The 14,222-nt window shown below is 45.0% G+C and overlaps 1 protein-coding gene across 3 annotated transcripts in view; it reads right to left on the reverse strand.

The window, feature by feature from the left end:
- The window catches only part of SPNS2 (SPNS lysolipid transporter 2, sphingosine-1-phosphate), a 200,960-nt gene that overhangs the window by 36,938 nt on the left and 149,800 nt on the right, over positions 1-14,222 (reverse strand). For all 3 annotated transcript variants that reach the window (XM_075904318.1, XM_075904317.1, XM_075904316.1), the window contains exons 7-9: positions 13,114-13,266; positions 9,651-9,840; positions 3,246-3,311 (exon numbers count right to left, since the gene is read on the reverse strand). In XM_075904318.1, coding sequence (XP_075760433.1) covers positions 3,246-3,311; positions 9,651-9,840; positions 13,114-13,266 — 409 coding nt within the window. The remainder of the gene's footprint in view (positions 1-3,245; positions 3,312-9,650; positions 9,841-13,113; positions 13,267-14,222) is intronic.

The raw sequence follows: 14,222 nt of genomic DNA on the forward strand, positions 1-14,222 counted from the left end.
GCGCTCCCTTTGCATTAAATCAAAGCGCTACTACGGTTCAATCGACACAGCCTGAACATTTTAGGGACGCGAGCACAATTAGCAAAGCTACCCTGTCCTAGGGGCCGTCTTGTGGCCCGCTGCGATGAAGGAGGGACCACTCACTAGCTTAGATTGTCCTTCACTGATTCAGAAGCATAAGAATTTACTACTGATCAGTGAATAGCAGTAAATTGATGCTATTCGGGGCAAATTCCGCTTCTTGTCTCAGATAACTGGGCTTTGACCGTTAATCGTTGCTTCAATAAAACATAGATTTGCAAACAGCAATACAACTGCCAGTAAAGTTTTAAGTAATGAACTAATTAAATTACTGAGGGCAGAGACCAGACAGACTTTATAATGCCAAATGCGTTTGCATGTCTAGCTTGAAATCCTAGTGACAGAAATACAGCCCAGCAACCAAATGAATCATGATGAGATTGTTTCTTCTCCTTTGAATAACATTGGCGGCGGTGGGAAGAGGAACAGTTCTTCCTGCTTCAAGGATATTTTATTCTGATAGAGCAGAAATAGCTGGTTGCAAACCTTAGCCACTGTCCTAGGGAAGAGCGCAGTAAATTAAAGATCGGAACAGGGAAGCCAATATTAAAATAGAGCTAAATTCAAACCATGCGCTGGCTGGTTAGTTGAAATGTCTCCGCGGAAGCTGGAGGTGGAACAGCCACCCCAGCCAAGAGGAAGAGCGTGGGATTGTTCTGGCCCATTGCCCCGACTCCAGGTTGTGCAGGGAGGCTGACAAAGCGGCTTTGGGGTGAGCCTCGCCTCTTTAAATAGAGCCTCGGAAAGGCTGTGGTTGTATTACTGACATTCTACGTCTACACCTCTTGGCTGGCCAGGACTGTTATAAAGCTGCCGGATAAAACATGGCTATAATCTTGGCTCTCACTTGCTGACTGTCTAAATAACCTTTCAAGACCCCTGTGTAATATAAATGCACTTCAGACCATTTCTTCAGTTTACGGGCGAGTATTGATCTGCATGGACATTCGCATTTATTTGTATAGTGCTCTTAAGTATATCCTCCCACTAAAAATGTACTGAACAGGGGCATTATTGTATATTACAGACAGTTCGTTTGCCTAAGTAGCTAATTGTGAGAGTGGCTTAAAAGCCTATGCTAATTAAAATGATTATTAAAAATAATTTTGATGTTATTTTAAGTTCTCTTGCCTATGCTTCACTTCAGGGGTTTTGTTGGTTTGTTTTGGCTTGGTTTGCTCTGAGACAATGCCTGGGACTATACAGGTGTGTCTGCAAAAAACAAACAATATAAAGATCCAGTCCGACAAGGCAGCCTGCAGAGACTAGAAATCCATTAAAAAGTTACCGGATCCTACAATCCCATGGAAATCAAGGCAAAATTCTCAGGGGTAAAGAGGGAGCAGGATCATGTCCTTAGCCTGTGATTTAACACAAAAAATGCAGGCTACGTCTACACTAACATGATTTTCCAGAAATGCTTTTAACGGAAAAGTTTTCCGTTAAAAGCATTTTCGGAAAATCGCGTCTAGATTGGCAGGACGCTTTTCCGCAAAAACACTTTTTGCGGAAAAGCGTCCATGGACAATCTAGACGCGGTTATGCGCAAAAAAGCCCCGATTGCCATTTTAGCCATCAGGGCTTTTTTGCGGAAAACAGTCCTGTGCTGTTTACACTGGCCCTCTTGCGCAAATGATTTGTGCAAGAGGGCTTTTGCCCAAACGGGAGCAGCACAGTATTTCTGCAAGAACACTGACAATCTTACATGAGATCGTCAGTGTTCTTGTGGAAATTCAAATGGCCAGTGTAGACAGCTGGCAAGTTTTTCCGCAAAATCAGATGATTTTGCGGAAAAACTTGCCAGTCTAGACACAGCCGCAGTGTGGTGTCCAACATGCTAGCCACTAAGCCACATGTGGCTATTTAGCCAGCTGAGTGTGGCTACTTGGCTATACTTGGACACCAGGGATGTAGAGGAAGAATAAGGGCGGTCCAGTGATTAGGAACTAGCCTGGGACCTTGGAGACCTAGATTCAAATCCCTGCTCTGCCACAGGCTTCCCGTGTGATCTGAGAGAGTCACTCTGTGCCTCAGGTCCCCATCTCTACAATGGGGCTGGATAACAGCACGGCCTACCTCACAAACATGTGTGAGGGTGAATATAATAGACTGTGAGGTGCTCAGGGATAGGGACTATAAAAATATCTTAGACAGACAGACATAGGCATTTGTTTTGGGTTCGTACAGCACATACGTGCGACCATAATGCCAATAAATAATGGGCTTAATTTTCACCTGCACTCATCAAAGTCTTTAAGCATGTGCCTAGGTTTAAGCTTAAGTTCTTTGTTGAATTGGGGCCCTAATGCATAGAAATACTGGCCCTGATTTTCCATCTGCTTTTGTTTGTATAGGCAAGGAATAACCCTATCTGGAGATACATTGCAGGGCTTGCACAGTGATGGGGGTGGGAAAACTGTCCACACTCTGCCACTGACCTGCCACGTGATCTTGGGCAAGTTCTGTAACCCCTTTGTGCCTTAGTCTCCCGACATGTGAAACATACCTATTAACCTCTCTCACAATGACACTGCAAGGATCAATATGTTTCGTGATCTGCAAAGGGTTAACACATATTCAGAGCAGAAACCAGCAGGGGAGACCAGTGCTCTAGAGTTCTCCAGTCCTGGAGGCATGAAACATTTTACACAGAGAACAAATGGAAGGTGAGGTACCTGAAGTGAAAAAGCCTTGAGGGTTTCCTCTTGGAAGAGGAGACTATGGTCCAAGATTTCTTCATATTTTTTTCCTCCCCCCCTCCCTTCCTCTCCTCTCCCTGCCACTCAGTTCCCCTCCCCATAAAAGTGATACTCTCCGTGTCTGTGAAGAACGTTTGGTTTCCTGGCGGTAAGTCAGACAGAGGTAGATGGCTGACTTTGGGCCTGTGTAGAGGTGACTTCCTATTACTCAACGAAGCCAGTGGCAATTCTGGATGGTAAAACTGGCCAATGGGCAGCCCATTCCTGAGTCCTCACCGAACTCAACATGTGATTCCTTACATTTTCAGCCAGGTACCAGTGAGCTCTACAGAGGTTTCACCAAACTGAGGTGGAGTTAGGCTTTTAAAGGGACATGTCAGCACCTGCAGGCTGTCCTTTGCAATCTGAAAAGCTGTTTCTACCCGCCACTCCCAGGAAGAAAATGCTTTAATAGCAGCGACTCACCATTAGTATGTCAGCTGTGATTGCCCAGTTTGAAAACAGAAGAGTTTCTCCGATAAAAATGCAAATCTGTCATAACAAAACACACACAAAGGACAAGATTTAGTCACATGAAACTCAACATGGGTGTGTGTGTGTGTGTGTTTGCCATAAACCTTCCTATTCTGTTTGTTTGTTTCAAACTTGTTGCAATAAGTCCCTAGTTAATATTCACAACAGACCACATTACAAATATATCGATTTTTATGGGCTTGGATCATGGCTCCTTTAGCAAACATTGTGCACAGTCTAGAGAACAATTCCACAAAAGGCTGACACCCTCTGCAACAGGTTAACGTGAGAGCATAGCCCGGTGGATTCATGGCTTCAAAATATGAAGTTACACAGGTCTAATCCAAAAAGGAACAACATTTGTGTTGAATGTAACTCCCTGGGACACACAAAACCTACTTGCTAGTGAAGCAATTGACGAGTATTAAAGGTCACATAGCAAAATGGGAATTAATTTCTCTAACCATAGAACAGGTGTATCCATGCAAGATCCCCTCAGTATAACACTAGGCAAGGCCTCTAATCCTCCTCTGGAGGGAGCATACATCTAGGAATCAGTAATAATAGTTCAGGGCCCCAATGCACCAAAGCCATAAGTGCATATTTAGCTTAAGATCAACCCCATTCCATCAACATGCGGATGGAACGGAGGTTTTAGTCTCAATAGCCAATTCAGTTCTTGGCCTCTTGCTAACAATTATTCCAAAAGTTCTCCTCATTGGTTCAAGCCCCCTAAAAAGAAAGGGGAAACGCCTTCATTGGGATTTATTCCTCCTTTCCATTTCATACCTCGTGCTCTAACACCATCTGTTTGTAAGATGCTGTGGCTCATTGCAACAGGCGTATGAGATTTCAAAGGCATTCAGGCCACACAGAGGCACCTGACTAATCATTTGCAAAGTAAAGAGACAAACAAATGCCCAAAAATAGCCACCTTCACAACCTGCTCAGTACATGCCATGTAAAATACACACCATCCTGACAGGCTAGTGATGGCCCCGCTATTCCTCAAATCAAGAAGGCAAGAAAAGCCACAACGTGCCATCACAGCAGCGTATTTTGCTTCGTCGTATCACTCATTTTTTGATACTCCACCTAAAAGAGCTATTTCTCCTCAAGCCAGCCCTCGGGGGTGGAGGGGAGCAGAGACAGACTGATGCTCCTGGAAGCTCAAATCTTTGATTTATTTTTAATTTGCTTCTTCGGTTTCCTTTACGGTCTGGTTATCTGTTCCACTTCTTCTGCCTAAGGCTGGACCTCATCACCCTCAAATAAGGTCTGATTCATTTTGGGGATGAATTAAATGTATATGCGGAATACTTCTAAAGAACATTGTTGGTGCTGTCTCTGTGGTTTTGAGGGCTTCAGAGAGGGGATGAGTTAGCCACATGCCCATTGAAATCAAGTGGGTTGATTCTCTTGATTGTGTTAGACATATATTTTTGGGGGTGGAACATCTCATTCCTCCCTAGCAGTTCTGATGTGGCCATGTCATTTGCTTTCACTGTATGTTGGTTTAGGTTCCCTGAACTCTGATCCTTCTGTTACTGCTGGGAAGAGGTTTCCTTATTTAGCGAGTTTTCAATCCCGCACTGATTTGCTTCTAAAATTAAATCTATTTCTCACCCCAGCTCTCTGTGACTGGTCTTGTTTCTTGTATTATGGTGACAGAGCCAATTACTATGGCCTGGCTTCTGAGCTAGGAATTCTCAGTCCTTCCTTTGGTCATTACTATGGGTGCATCTGCACAGAACCCGTTGATCGAAATAAGATACGCAATTTGAGCTATGCAAATTGCGTATCTTATTTCAAAATTTAAATGTTGAAATAGAACGCTATTCCGAAATGCCCCTTAACCCTCGTGGTTACAGTGATGTCAGAACAGTGCCCCTGTTATTTGGAAATAACGGCTGCGTTTAAAAGATGCAGAATAGCTATTTCAGGATACTTCCAGTATCCTGAAATAGCGCCGCTGTCTAGACGTAGCCTATATGTTTTTGTACTCTGCCACTGAGTTCCTAGCTTCTTCTCTATTGTGCCTTTACATTAGACTTCTGTACATATATACAGGACTTGACGAACAGCGGTGAAAGCCGCTCGCCAGCCCCGCACTGCGCATGAGCAACACTCGCATTGCGCATGCGCGTGTCGCAAATGATCGGGGTGCCCAGCTGAAATCTACTCACCAAAGGCGAGTAGATTCAATGCTTTTTTGAGTCCTGCATATATTCTGATTTTACCCCGGGAAACCCACTATTCTGAAACATCCCTTACTCCCCGTGGCATGAGGTTTACAGGGATGTCGGAATAGCGAGCTCATTATATAGCAAAATAACGGGCTTGCTGTGAAGACACAGGATAGCTATTTTGTGATACTCCGGCATCCTGAAATAGTGTTGCAGTGCAGACGTAGCCTAAACAAGCATCGTCCCAAGCCATGCCGACTCTGGAGTTCTGATATCAAGCACATTAGGAAGCATTATGAATTCCCTACAGGTGTTTTTGGAGTCTATAATTATAAACTTAGTTTCACTGGTTTTGTAAGCTTCAAAGTGAGAATGATCATTCAACTATTTTGGAGGATGGGGGGGGCATAGGTACCATGCACTCAGTCAAACTGAAGCATGCCTAATTTTCAGTGCTGAATGGTATGCAAATCTCAAAAGGCAGAGAAGGAGCTACCTTTGGGACAAAAGACAGAGCACAGGACTTGGAAGCAAGCAGCCACCAAAATGACATGGGAAGTGTTTCATTTGGGAGAAGTTGTTTGCTTTTAAGATGATCTTGGGAAATCAAAGTAAGCACGGAATCCAAGGCACTACAGCAGCTAAAAGGCATATAAAACACCTCTTTGAAGCTCTCTTTATATTTAAGCCAAGAGTTAGGCACCTGAAATCTGCTTCTGGTCCTAGTATCTCTTGAACCTATGAGCGGCATGACACAGAATCATAGAATACTAGAACTGGAAGGAACCTTGAGAGGTCATCAAGGTTCTCCAGTCCTCTGTTCTCACAGCAGGACCAAACACCATCTACTATCACTGGCAGGTGTTTGTCTAACCTGGTCTTAAAAATCTCCACTGACAGAGATTTCACTACCTCCCTGGGAAATTTATTCCAGGCCTTAACCACCCTAACAGTTAGAAAGTTTTTCCTAATGTCCAACCTAAACCTCCTTTGCTGCAATTTAAGTCCATTGCTTCTTGTCCTATCAGAGGTTAAGGCAAATAATTTTTCTCCCTTCACCTTGTAAACAACCTGTTAGGTACTTGAAAGCTGCGATGTCCCTTCTTAATCTTTATTCCAGACTAAACAAACCCAGTTCTTTCAATCTTCCCTCATAGGTCATGTTTTCATTTTTGTTGCTCTTCTCCAATTTTCCACATCTCTCCTGAAATGTGGTAATAAGAACAGGACACAATACTCCGATTGTGGGGTATTCAATGCAGAGTAGAGTGAAAGAATGATTCCTTGTGTCTTGTTTACAACACTCTTGTTAATACATCCCAGAATGATGTTTGCTTCTTTTTTTTTTTTGGCCACAATGTCACACTGTTGACTCATATTCAGCTTGTGGTCCACTATGACCCTAGATCCCTTTGGGCATGTCTAAAATACATCCCTCTTTCGAAAGAGGGATGTAAATTAGACAGATCGAAATTGTAAATGAAGCCGGGATTTGAATTTTGAAAAAAAAAACCTTTTTCGAAATTTCCTGTACTCTTCTTTTGAAAACGGCTATTTCAAAAGTGAAACTGCTGTCTAGACTCAGCTCTTTTGAAAAAAATCCCCCCTTTTTCGAAAGATCTTGTACTCCGCAAAAAATGAGTACAGGATCTTTCAAAATGGGTTTATTTTTCCCAAAAGAACTGTGTCTAGACAGCAGTTTCACTTTTGAAATATCCATTTTCAAAAGAACGCGTGGCCACCATTATGCAAATGAAGCACGGGAAATTCAAATCCTGGCTTCATTTGCAATTTCAATCTGTCTTCTTTACATCCCTCTTTCAAAAAAAGAGGGATGTAGTCTAGACATAGCCTTCCTGCAGTATTCCTTCCCATTTCCCATTGGCTACGTCTAGACTGGCATGATTTTCCGAAAATGCTTTTAACAGAAAAGTTTTCCGTTAAAAGCATTTTCGGAAAAGCATGTCTAGATTGGCAGGATGCTTTTCCGCAAAAGCACTTTTTGTGGAAAAGCGTCCGTGGCCAATCTAGATGCGGTTTTCTGCAAAAAAACCCTGATCGCCATTTTCGCGATCGGGGCTTTTTTGCGGAAAACAGTACTGTGCTGTCTACACTGGCCCTTTTGTGCAAAAGTCTTTCGGAAAAAGACTTTTGCCCGAATGGGAGCAGCATAGTATTTCCGGAAAAGCACTGACGATCTTACATGAGATCGTCAGTGCTTTTCCGGAAATTCAAGCGGCCAGTGTAGACAGCTGGCAAGTTTTTCCGCAAAAGCAGATGATTTTGCGGAAAAACTTGCCAGTCTAGACACAGCCATTGTGTGTGTGTGAAACTGACTGTTCCTCTCTAAGTGGAGTACTTTGCATTTGTCCTTATTGAATTTCATCCTATTTATCTCAAACCATTTCCCCAGTTTGTCCAAATTATTCAATTATAATCCTATTCTCTAAAACACTTGCAACCCCACCCAGCTTGGTATCAACCACAAACTTTGGAAGTGTACTCTCTATGCCAATATCTAAATCATTGATGAAGATATTGAACAGAACCAGTCCCAACTGAGCCCTGCAGAACCTCTTTCAGCATGACTGGGAACCATGGATAACTAATCTCTGGGACTGGTTATCCAACCAGTTATGTGCCCACCTTATAGTACCCCTGTCTAGGTTGTATTTCTCTAATTTATTGATAAGAAGGTCATACAATGCTATACTAAAGCCTAGGAATACAACATCTGCCACTTCCCCCTTATCCATAAAGCTTGTTATCCTATCAAGAAAGCAATCAGGTTAGTCTGACATGATTTGTTCTTTACAAATCCATGTTGACTCTTACTTATGACCTCATTATGTTCCAGATGCTTGCAAATGGATTCCTTAGTTTTTGCTCCATTATCTTTCCTGGCACAGAAATGAAACTGACTAGCCTATAATTTCCTGAGCTGTTGTTTTTTCCCTTTTTATAGATGAGCACTACATTCACCCTTTTCCAGTCTTCTGGAATCTCTTCCATCTTCATTGACTTTTCAAAGATGATAGCTCAGATAATCTCCTCAGTTAGCTCCTGAGTATTCTTGGATGCATTTCATCAGGTACTGGGGACTTGAAGACATCTACATTTTCTAAGTCATTTTTAACTTGTTTTTTTTTCCTATTTTAAGTTCTGAATCTTCATCATTTTCTCCAGCATTCACTATGCTGGGCATCCAATCCCCACCCACCTTCTTGGTGAAAACCCAAACAAAGAAGTCGTTAAGCACCTTTGCCATTTCCACATTTTCTGTTATTGTTCCCCCCCCCCCTCTTCATTGAGTCCTACTCTGTCCTCGGTCGTCTTCTGGGTAACAATATATTTGTAGAATGTTTCCTTTCGGGTCTCTAGGTCGTTTGAGCTTGTTTGTGCCTTGGCCTTTCTAATTTTGCCCCTGCATCCTTGTGTTATTTGTTTATATTCATCCTTTGTAATCTGACCTCATTTCCACTTTTTGTGGGACTTCTTTTTGATTTTTACACCATTCAAAATCTCCTGGGAAAGCCAGGCTAGTCTCTTGCTGTGCAGCTAATGGGTTTGGAAAGATGAAATTGGATGTCTTGACACTGAAGGAGAAATGCAAATTTTGGAGAAAGTGGGACTTAAAGCTATACTGGATGACAACACATGCTCACACACACACTTTTTAATGGGCAGGATGACACAGATGACAATACACACACAAACATTTATATGGCAGAGTAAGGGGTAATCAGGATTTACAGCAAAATACAGTAACAAAAAGCAAACGTTGCAAGAACGAGTGTTCCCAAACGAGGGATCACTGGTGGTCTGTGGACAGCTAGCCAGTTTGGTGCTGCCTCTTGCGCTCATTTCCAGCTACTGCCAGCACAGAACAGCCTGGAGGCATATAAAGGCAGCTGAAAGAGAGGCGATAGCTTACACGGCATGCGATGGAAGAGGAGAAAACGACACAATGCCAACACAGCCCCAAAACCAGCACAGCAATGCTGACACGGCAGTGCGCAAAAGAAAGAAGACCAAGCAGAGGAGAGGCACACATAACCCTGGGTCTCAGCCCCGTTGCATGGAAGGACGTACGCGGTCCTGCTAAGGAGTGTGGAGGACAGGGCGCACGCGAGATGGCATGCAGCATATTCAGAGAAGGCACCATACTTACATAAGCTCCCACAATGCTGCTCTTGGCAGCAACGAAGATCAGACAGATGAAGATGGCCGACCCCAGCATGCCGACGGCACAGACCAGGGGGTCAGCTCGCTGGGTTTTTAACCGGCACCATTTGGTTGCTCCAGCCCCTGTGATCACACCCAGAAAACCAGTGAAGCACGTGATTGCTCCGAAGATCAAACTATTAAAACAAAATATTGAGAGAGGGTTACTTGCCCACCTACGCACTAACGTGCACAAGCATTATTCACAAGCAAGCAGAGAAAAGACAGAGCGATGGGATCTGCACTTCATTCTCTGGCTTTGCGGGTTTACCCAATTGTCACTGTCACTGTCTGTGATGGGTTGGAGGGGTGCTGGCCAGTGCCCGGTGCCTAACGGGTTAAACTCAGCGGGTTTTGCACAAAAAATCTGCAGTGGAGACGTAGCCTGAGTGTTAAGCCGCAGTACAGCAGGGCAAATTCTCAGTGTGGTCGAGTCTCATGATTTCACTGAAAGTCTCATGATACTTGATGTTAGTCTTAAAGCCCACGCTCCTGGGATTCATTTGATTGGAGGGGGGGAAAGGGAAGAAGTGTCTAGACTGCACAGTTGCAGAGAAAAGCTTGACATGCTACCTGGGACTAGCGGGGCCGGAAGGCAGCAGAATGTCCTTCCGGTGTTTATAAAGAAACAAATCCGCATCCTCTGCACAACATGACCTCACACTTGTCACAGCGGCAGGGGCAGGAGTCACGCTGACAGGGAGGGAGTAACTGTACTTAACAACTCAGGAGTGTGCCTTACACCCTAGTGGCTCAAAAAGAAAAAAAAAGCAGAAGTAAAAAAATCTCCAAATGATGCTGGGAACAAAATTCTTGGGATTATTAAGCCACTCTCCTGATTGGTTGACCCTTGATTTCTACTTTTGGAAGGTGTAACTTCCCTTCTAGTTAGTGACCTGTGGCAAACTCCTGGGGTACTAAGGAACTGGGAATGTCTCAGCACCAACAAAACCGAGAAGGCTGCTTGTTCCAAAACGGGTCGCCAAACCGTGTCTGCAAAGTCTGCACGGCCCGCTTTGGAAAACGTCACGTTTGCATGTGGGGGAAGGAACAGAATAGTTGTCTGAGGGGAGGGAGCAGGGGGCCCTGCCTCCGGTTAATCTGCCCGAGTTCAGAACAGGACAGGGGGAGAGCTGAGTTGAGTCAGAAGTTCACACACCAAGTTCTGCGCTCAGCTCTGTCAGGGCAGTGTGGGCGCACCCGGCAGCTTCACAGCACTTCTAGACCTGGCCTTCATTATTTCCAGCCTGCAATCTTTACCACTGCCTGCGTGTCAGCAAGCATCTTCTGGCTCCCTCTAATGCACAGTATACAATGGCCAGCGGCCATTCCTGGTGAGCTGGGTGTGAGGTAAGTGGCCAGTTTTGAAAACATGGCTCTGGGAGTCCAGGTCAACAGCCTCTTTCTTCTTTTGCCTCTGTGACATAAGTTGGAGGGGAGAGCTGAGACCAGTGCATCTTTACAACAGTATCACAATGTCACAGTGGGAATGGGGACGAACATGGTATTAAATGCCCTCTTCCCGCTCAAACATAGTTGCACTGCAGCATGAGAAGCAAGAAAGCAACAGGCTGATGATGGATTAGGAACCACTACTCCATTGGAGCTCTCGGCTCTTCCCCCTATCCTGTAGGCAGACAGGATACTGGGCTAGATGGACCTTTATCTGACCCAGTCTGGCCGTTCTTATGTTCTAAGAACCAGCTCTTAAAGAACCAGAGGGCAACAGCATCTGCATGGAGTAACCCTTAAGTAATTTTATGCCAGATTTGCAAAAGAGGCACTTGAGGCCATTCAAAATTTCATGGTCCATACCAAGGATATTAACCAGAGCTGATCACAATTTTCAACCATTTTTAAAAATTAAAATGGCAATGTTTGTGAGAAAAAAAAATCCACTTTCATACAAAATGGTCAGTTTTTCATCGAAAAACTGAACTAGTTTTCAAATGTTGATTGAAAGCTTTTAGTTCCTGAAGAATCTTTTATTTCCCAAAAGGGTTGAGAAAGTCAAGAGATTGTGACACATTTTTTTAATCACTTTTCCACATTTTTTGTACAGGGAAAAATAATGATTTCCCAATCGACTTTCACATTAACTCTGATGTGAGGGCCAATTTCCAAAACTGGCAACTGTGCTTTTTCTACCCAAAATCCCCTGCAATTTGGCAATTCTTCACTTTTTTTTCTAAAGAACAGGTTAGACAAACACCCATCAGGATGGTCTCAATAATATTTAGTCCTGCCTCAGAGAAGGGGACCCAACTAGATGACTGGGACCTTCCAGTTCTGCACGTCCATGATTTTATTCTTCTCAAATAATGTGCCATAGTGCAGTCTTACTGGGGCAGGTTCAAAGCAACAATAACTTCTCCTACAAGTCTGGGATCTCTTTTCAGCTCAGAAAGGAGCCCCAAAGCCTTTCATCTACTCAAAGATCATCCTTTGGCAGCCTGCTTCCAGCACATGGGGCAACTGGTAGAGGAGCACCCATTAGGGCTGAAGACATGGCATCAAGGGCACCCCTTTGCTGGTCCCTAGATGGAGAGGGACCACGTCAAGTCTTGTACTTTGGCCGCCATGCCAACCCAATCCCTGGTATCACTGAAAAAGTCTGAACCATCCTAACACCCTCCTCTAGTGCCAGAGTAGGCACCTCCTTCTGGACCTTACTTCCAACCTCACAGAGAGCTGCATTCCACCGAAAGGTCGCCAAGCGCCATATACACAAGAACCAATTAAACGGTTAGCTCCTCTGCGGAAATAGACAGGTACATATGGTAAAGCTCAGGCATGGAGAAGCCCCATCTCCAGGTAACATCATGCTAGGACTTGGTGGCCATAACAGGGTAGAACAGAGATCTCTTGGCTTTCAATCCTGTGCTTAAGTTACAAAGGCACCTGTCTTCCCTGATCTCCCTTGCCTGGCCTCAGGCCTTCACAATGGGGTCATGTCCAGGAGTGAAAAAGGGATCGGCTGCAACAATGAAGAGTAAATTCTGAATTTAAACCTGAGGGTTGCCTATTATTGTTGTCAAGGGCCACAGGAAGTTATAGGGAGCCTAGTAAATGGTTTTGGTCCTCTTAAGCCAGTGTTTCTTAAATAAGACCGAGGAACACCAACCAATATTTTTCTTATGAGGAACACCAAGGATTTTTTGTTGAAAAAATAAAAAGGTCGGGGGGAGGGGAGGAAAGGGATGGGGGGATAGTTATTGGGCCAAAAAAAAAATGGTTGGGGGAAAGTTATTGAAAAAAAAAAGTTGCCCCTTTAAGGGCGGCCATTTTGAATTCTGTTGTTCTCTGCGGCACACCTCCGACAGCTTCGTGGCACACCAGTATACCCCGGAACACAGTTTAGGAAACACTGTCTTCAGCCCTTCCTCACAATAGCACAGGGCAAGCCTTACCTGTCCCTGGTGCCGCATGGCTGCGCACTGCACGTCTCCACAGTTTTCTGTACCACTTGTGCCCTGTGAAGGTAGAGGGGGATCCACATGCCCAGCGCCCCCGTGGCGAAGGAGACGGCTGAGGTGGCCAGCGAGGAGAACACATAGCTGCGGCTGTGGAGAGGAGAAAGCGGAAAATCCAAGGGTTAGCCCCAGAACCGCGTTAGCCTCTGAGGTCGGGAAACTCCGGAGGAAGAAGAGCCGTGGGGCCAGCTGCACAGGTTGGGAAGGCAGGCGGCAGCCACGCAGAAAACGGCATCAGCTCAGCCCCGAGCCCATAAGGCAGAGCATCCCTAGATTGAGATCAACTCCAATAGGCTCTGAAGATACAATTACAGTTCTTTCTGCTGGAGCTGCCTCTGCCGAAGACGGGCTCTCAAAGGAAATTGCCTACAGGCTCTCTCAACGGGGAGCTCCTTTTGCAGCTGTCATCACTGTGGTTTTAGCCTGTGCCAGGCCATACGGCGTGGCTTTGTAAGTCGGGTTAAAGCATCACCACGCCGTACATGGCCTGGATCTCCCCTTGTTCAGTCATTTACATCAGCGCAAAGCAGGAGTCAAATTCCCCCAGGCTCCCAGGTGGTACTGTTTAGCACTCACAGGTGCAACCATGGCACACGGTGATGACAAATCAGGCCCTGGGTACATTTCCACCCCACTGTGCTGTGACAGTCACAAGACGTCGCACCTCCTGGACAGCCCTTCACATTGGCAAAGTGCCAAGCGACTAGTAAGTATTGCAGCTTCAGAAAACAGTCAGCCCTCAGCCACCAAGATGTCGTCCCTCTTCTTTTCCCAGCATGCCTGTATGCCTGCTCCATAAACATGCCTCGTGAAACCAGGTTTACCTGCGCCGGTCGACAAAGGCTTCCTTGTCAACCGCAGCGCGTCCAGACTGCCCCAAACTGCCAACAAACAGCTGATCATCAGCTGGTCAGCAGAGCGCAGCAGCCATTTAAATTTCCCTTTGCCGCTCAGCCTCATCTACATGGCTCTGTCGACAGAGCCATGTAGTTTAGATACACCCCTAGTGAAAAAGCAACGGTGGTTTCCTCTCTCAGGGAACATGC

This window comes from Pelodiscus sinensis, chromosome 21 (genome assembly GCF_049634645.1).
Source record: "Pelodiscus sinensis isolate JC-2024 chromosome 21, ASM4963464v1, whole genome shotgun sequence".
In the NCBI taxonomy this organism is placed as follows: domain Eukaryota; kingdom Metazoa; phylum Chordata; order Testudines; family Trionychidae; genus Pelodiscus; species Pelodiscus sinensis.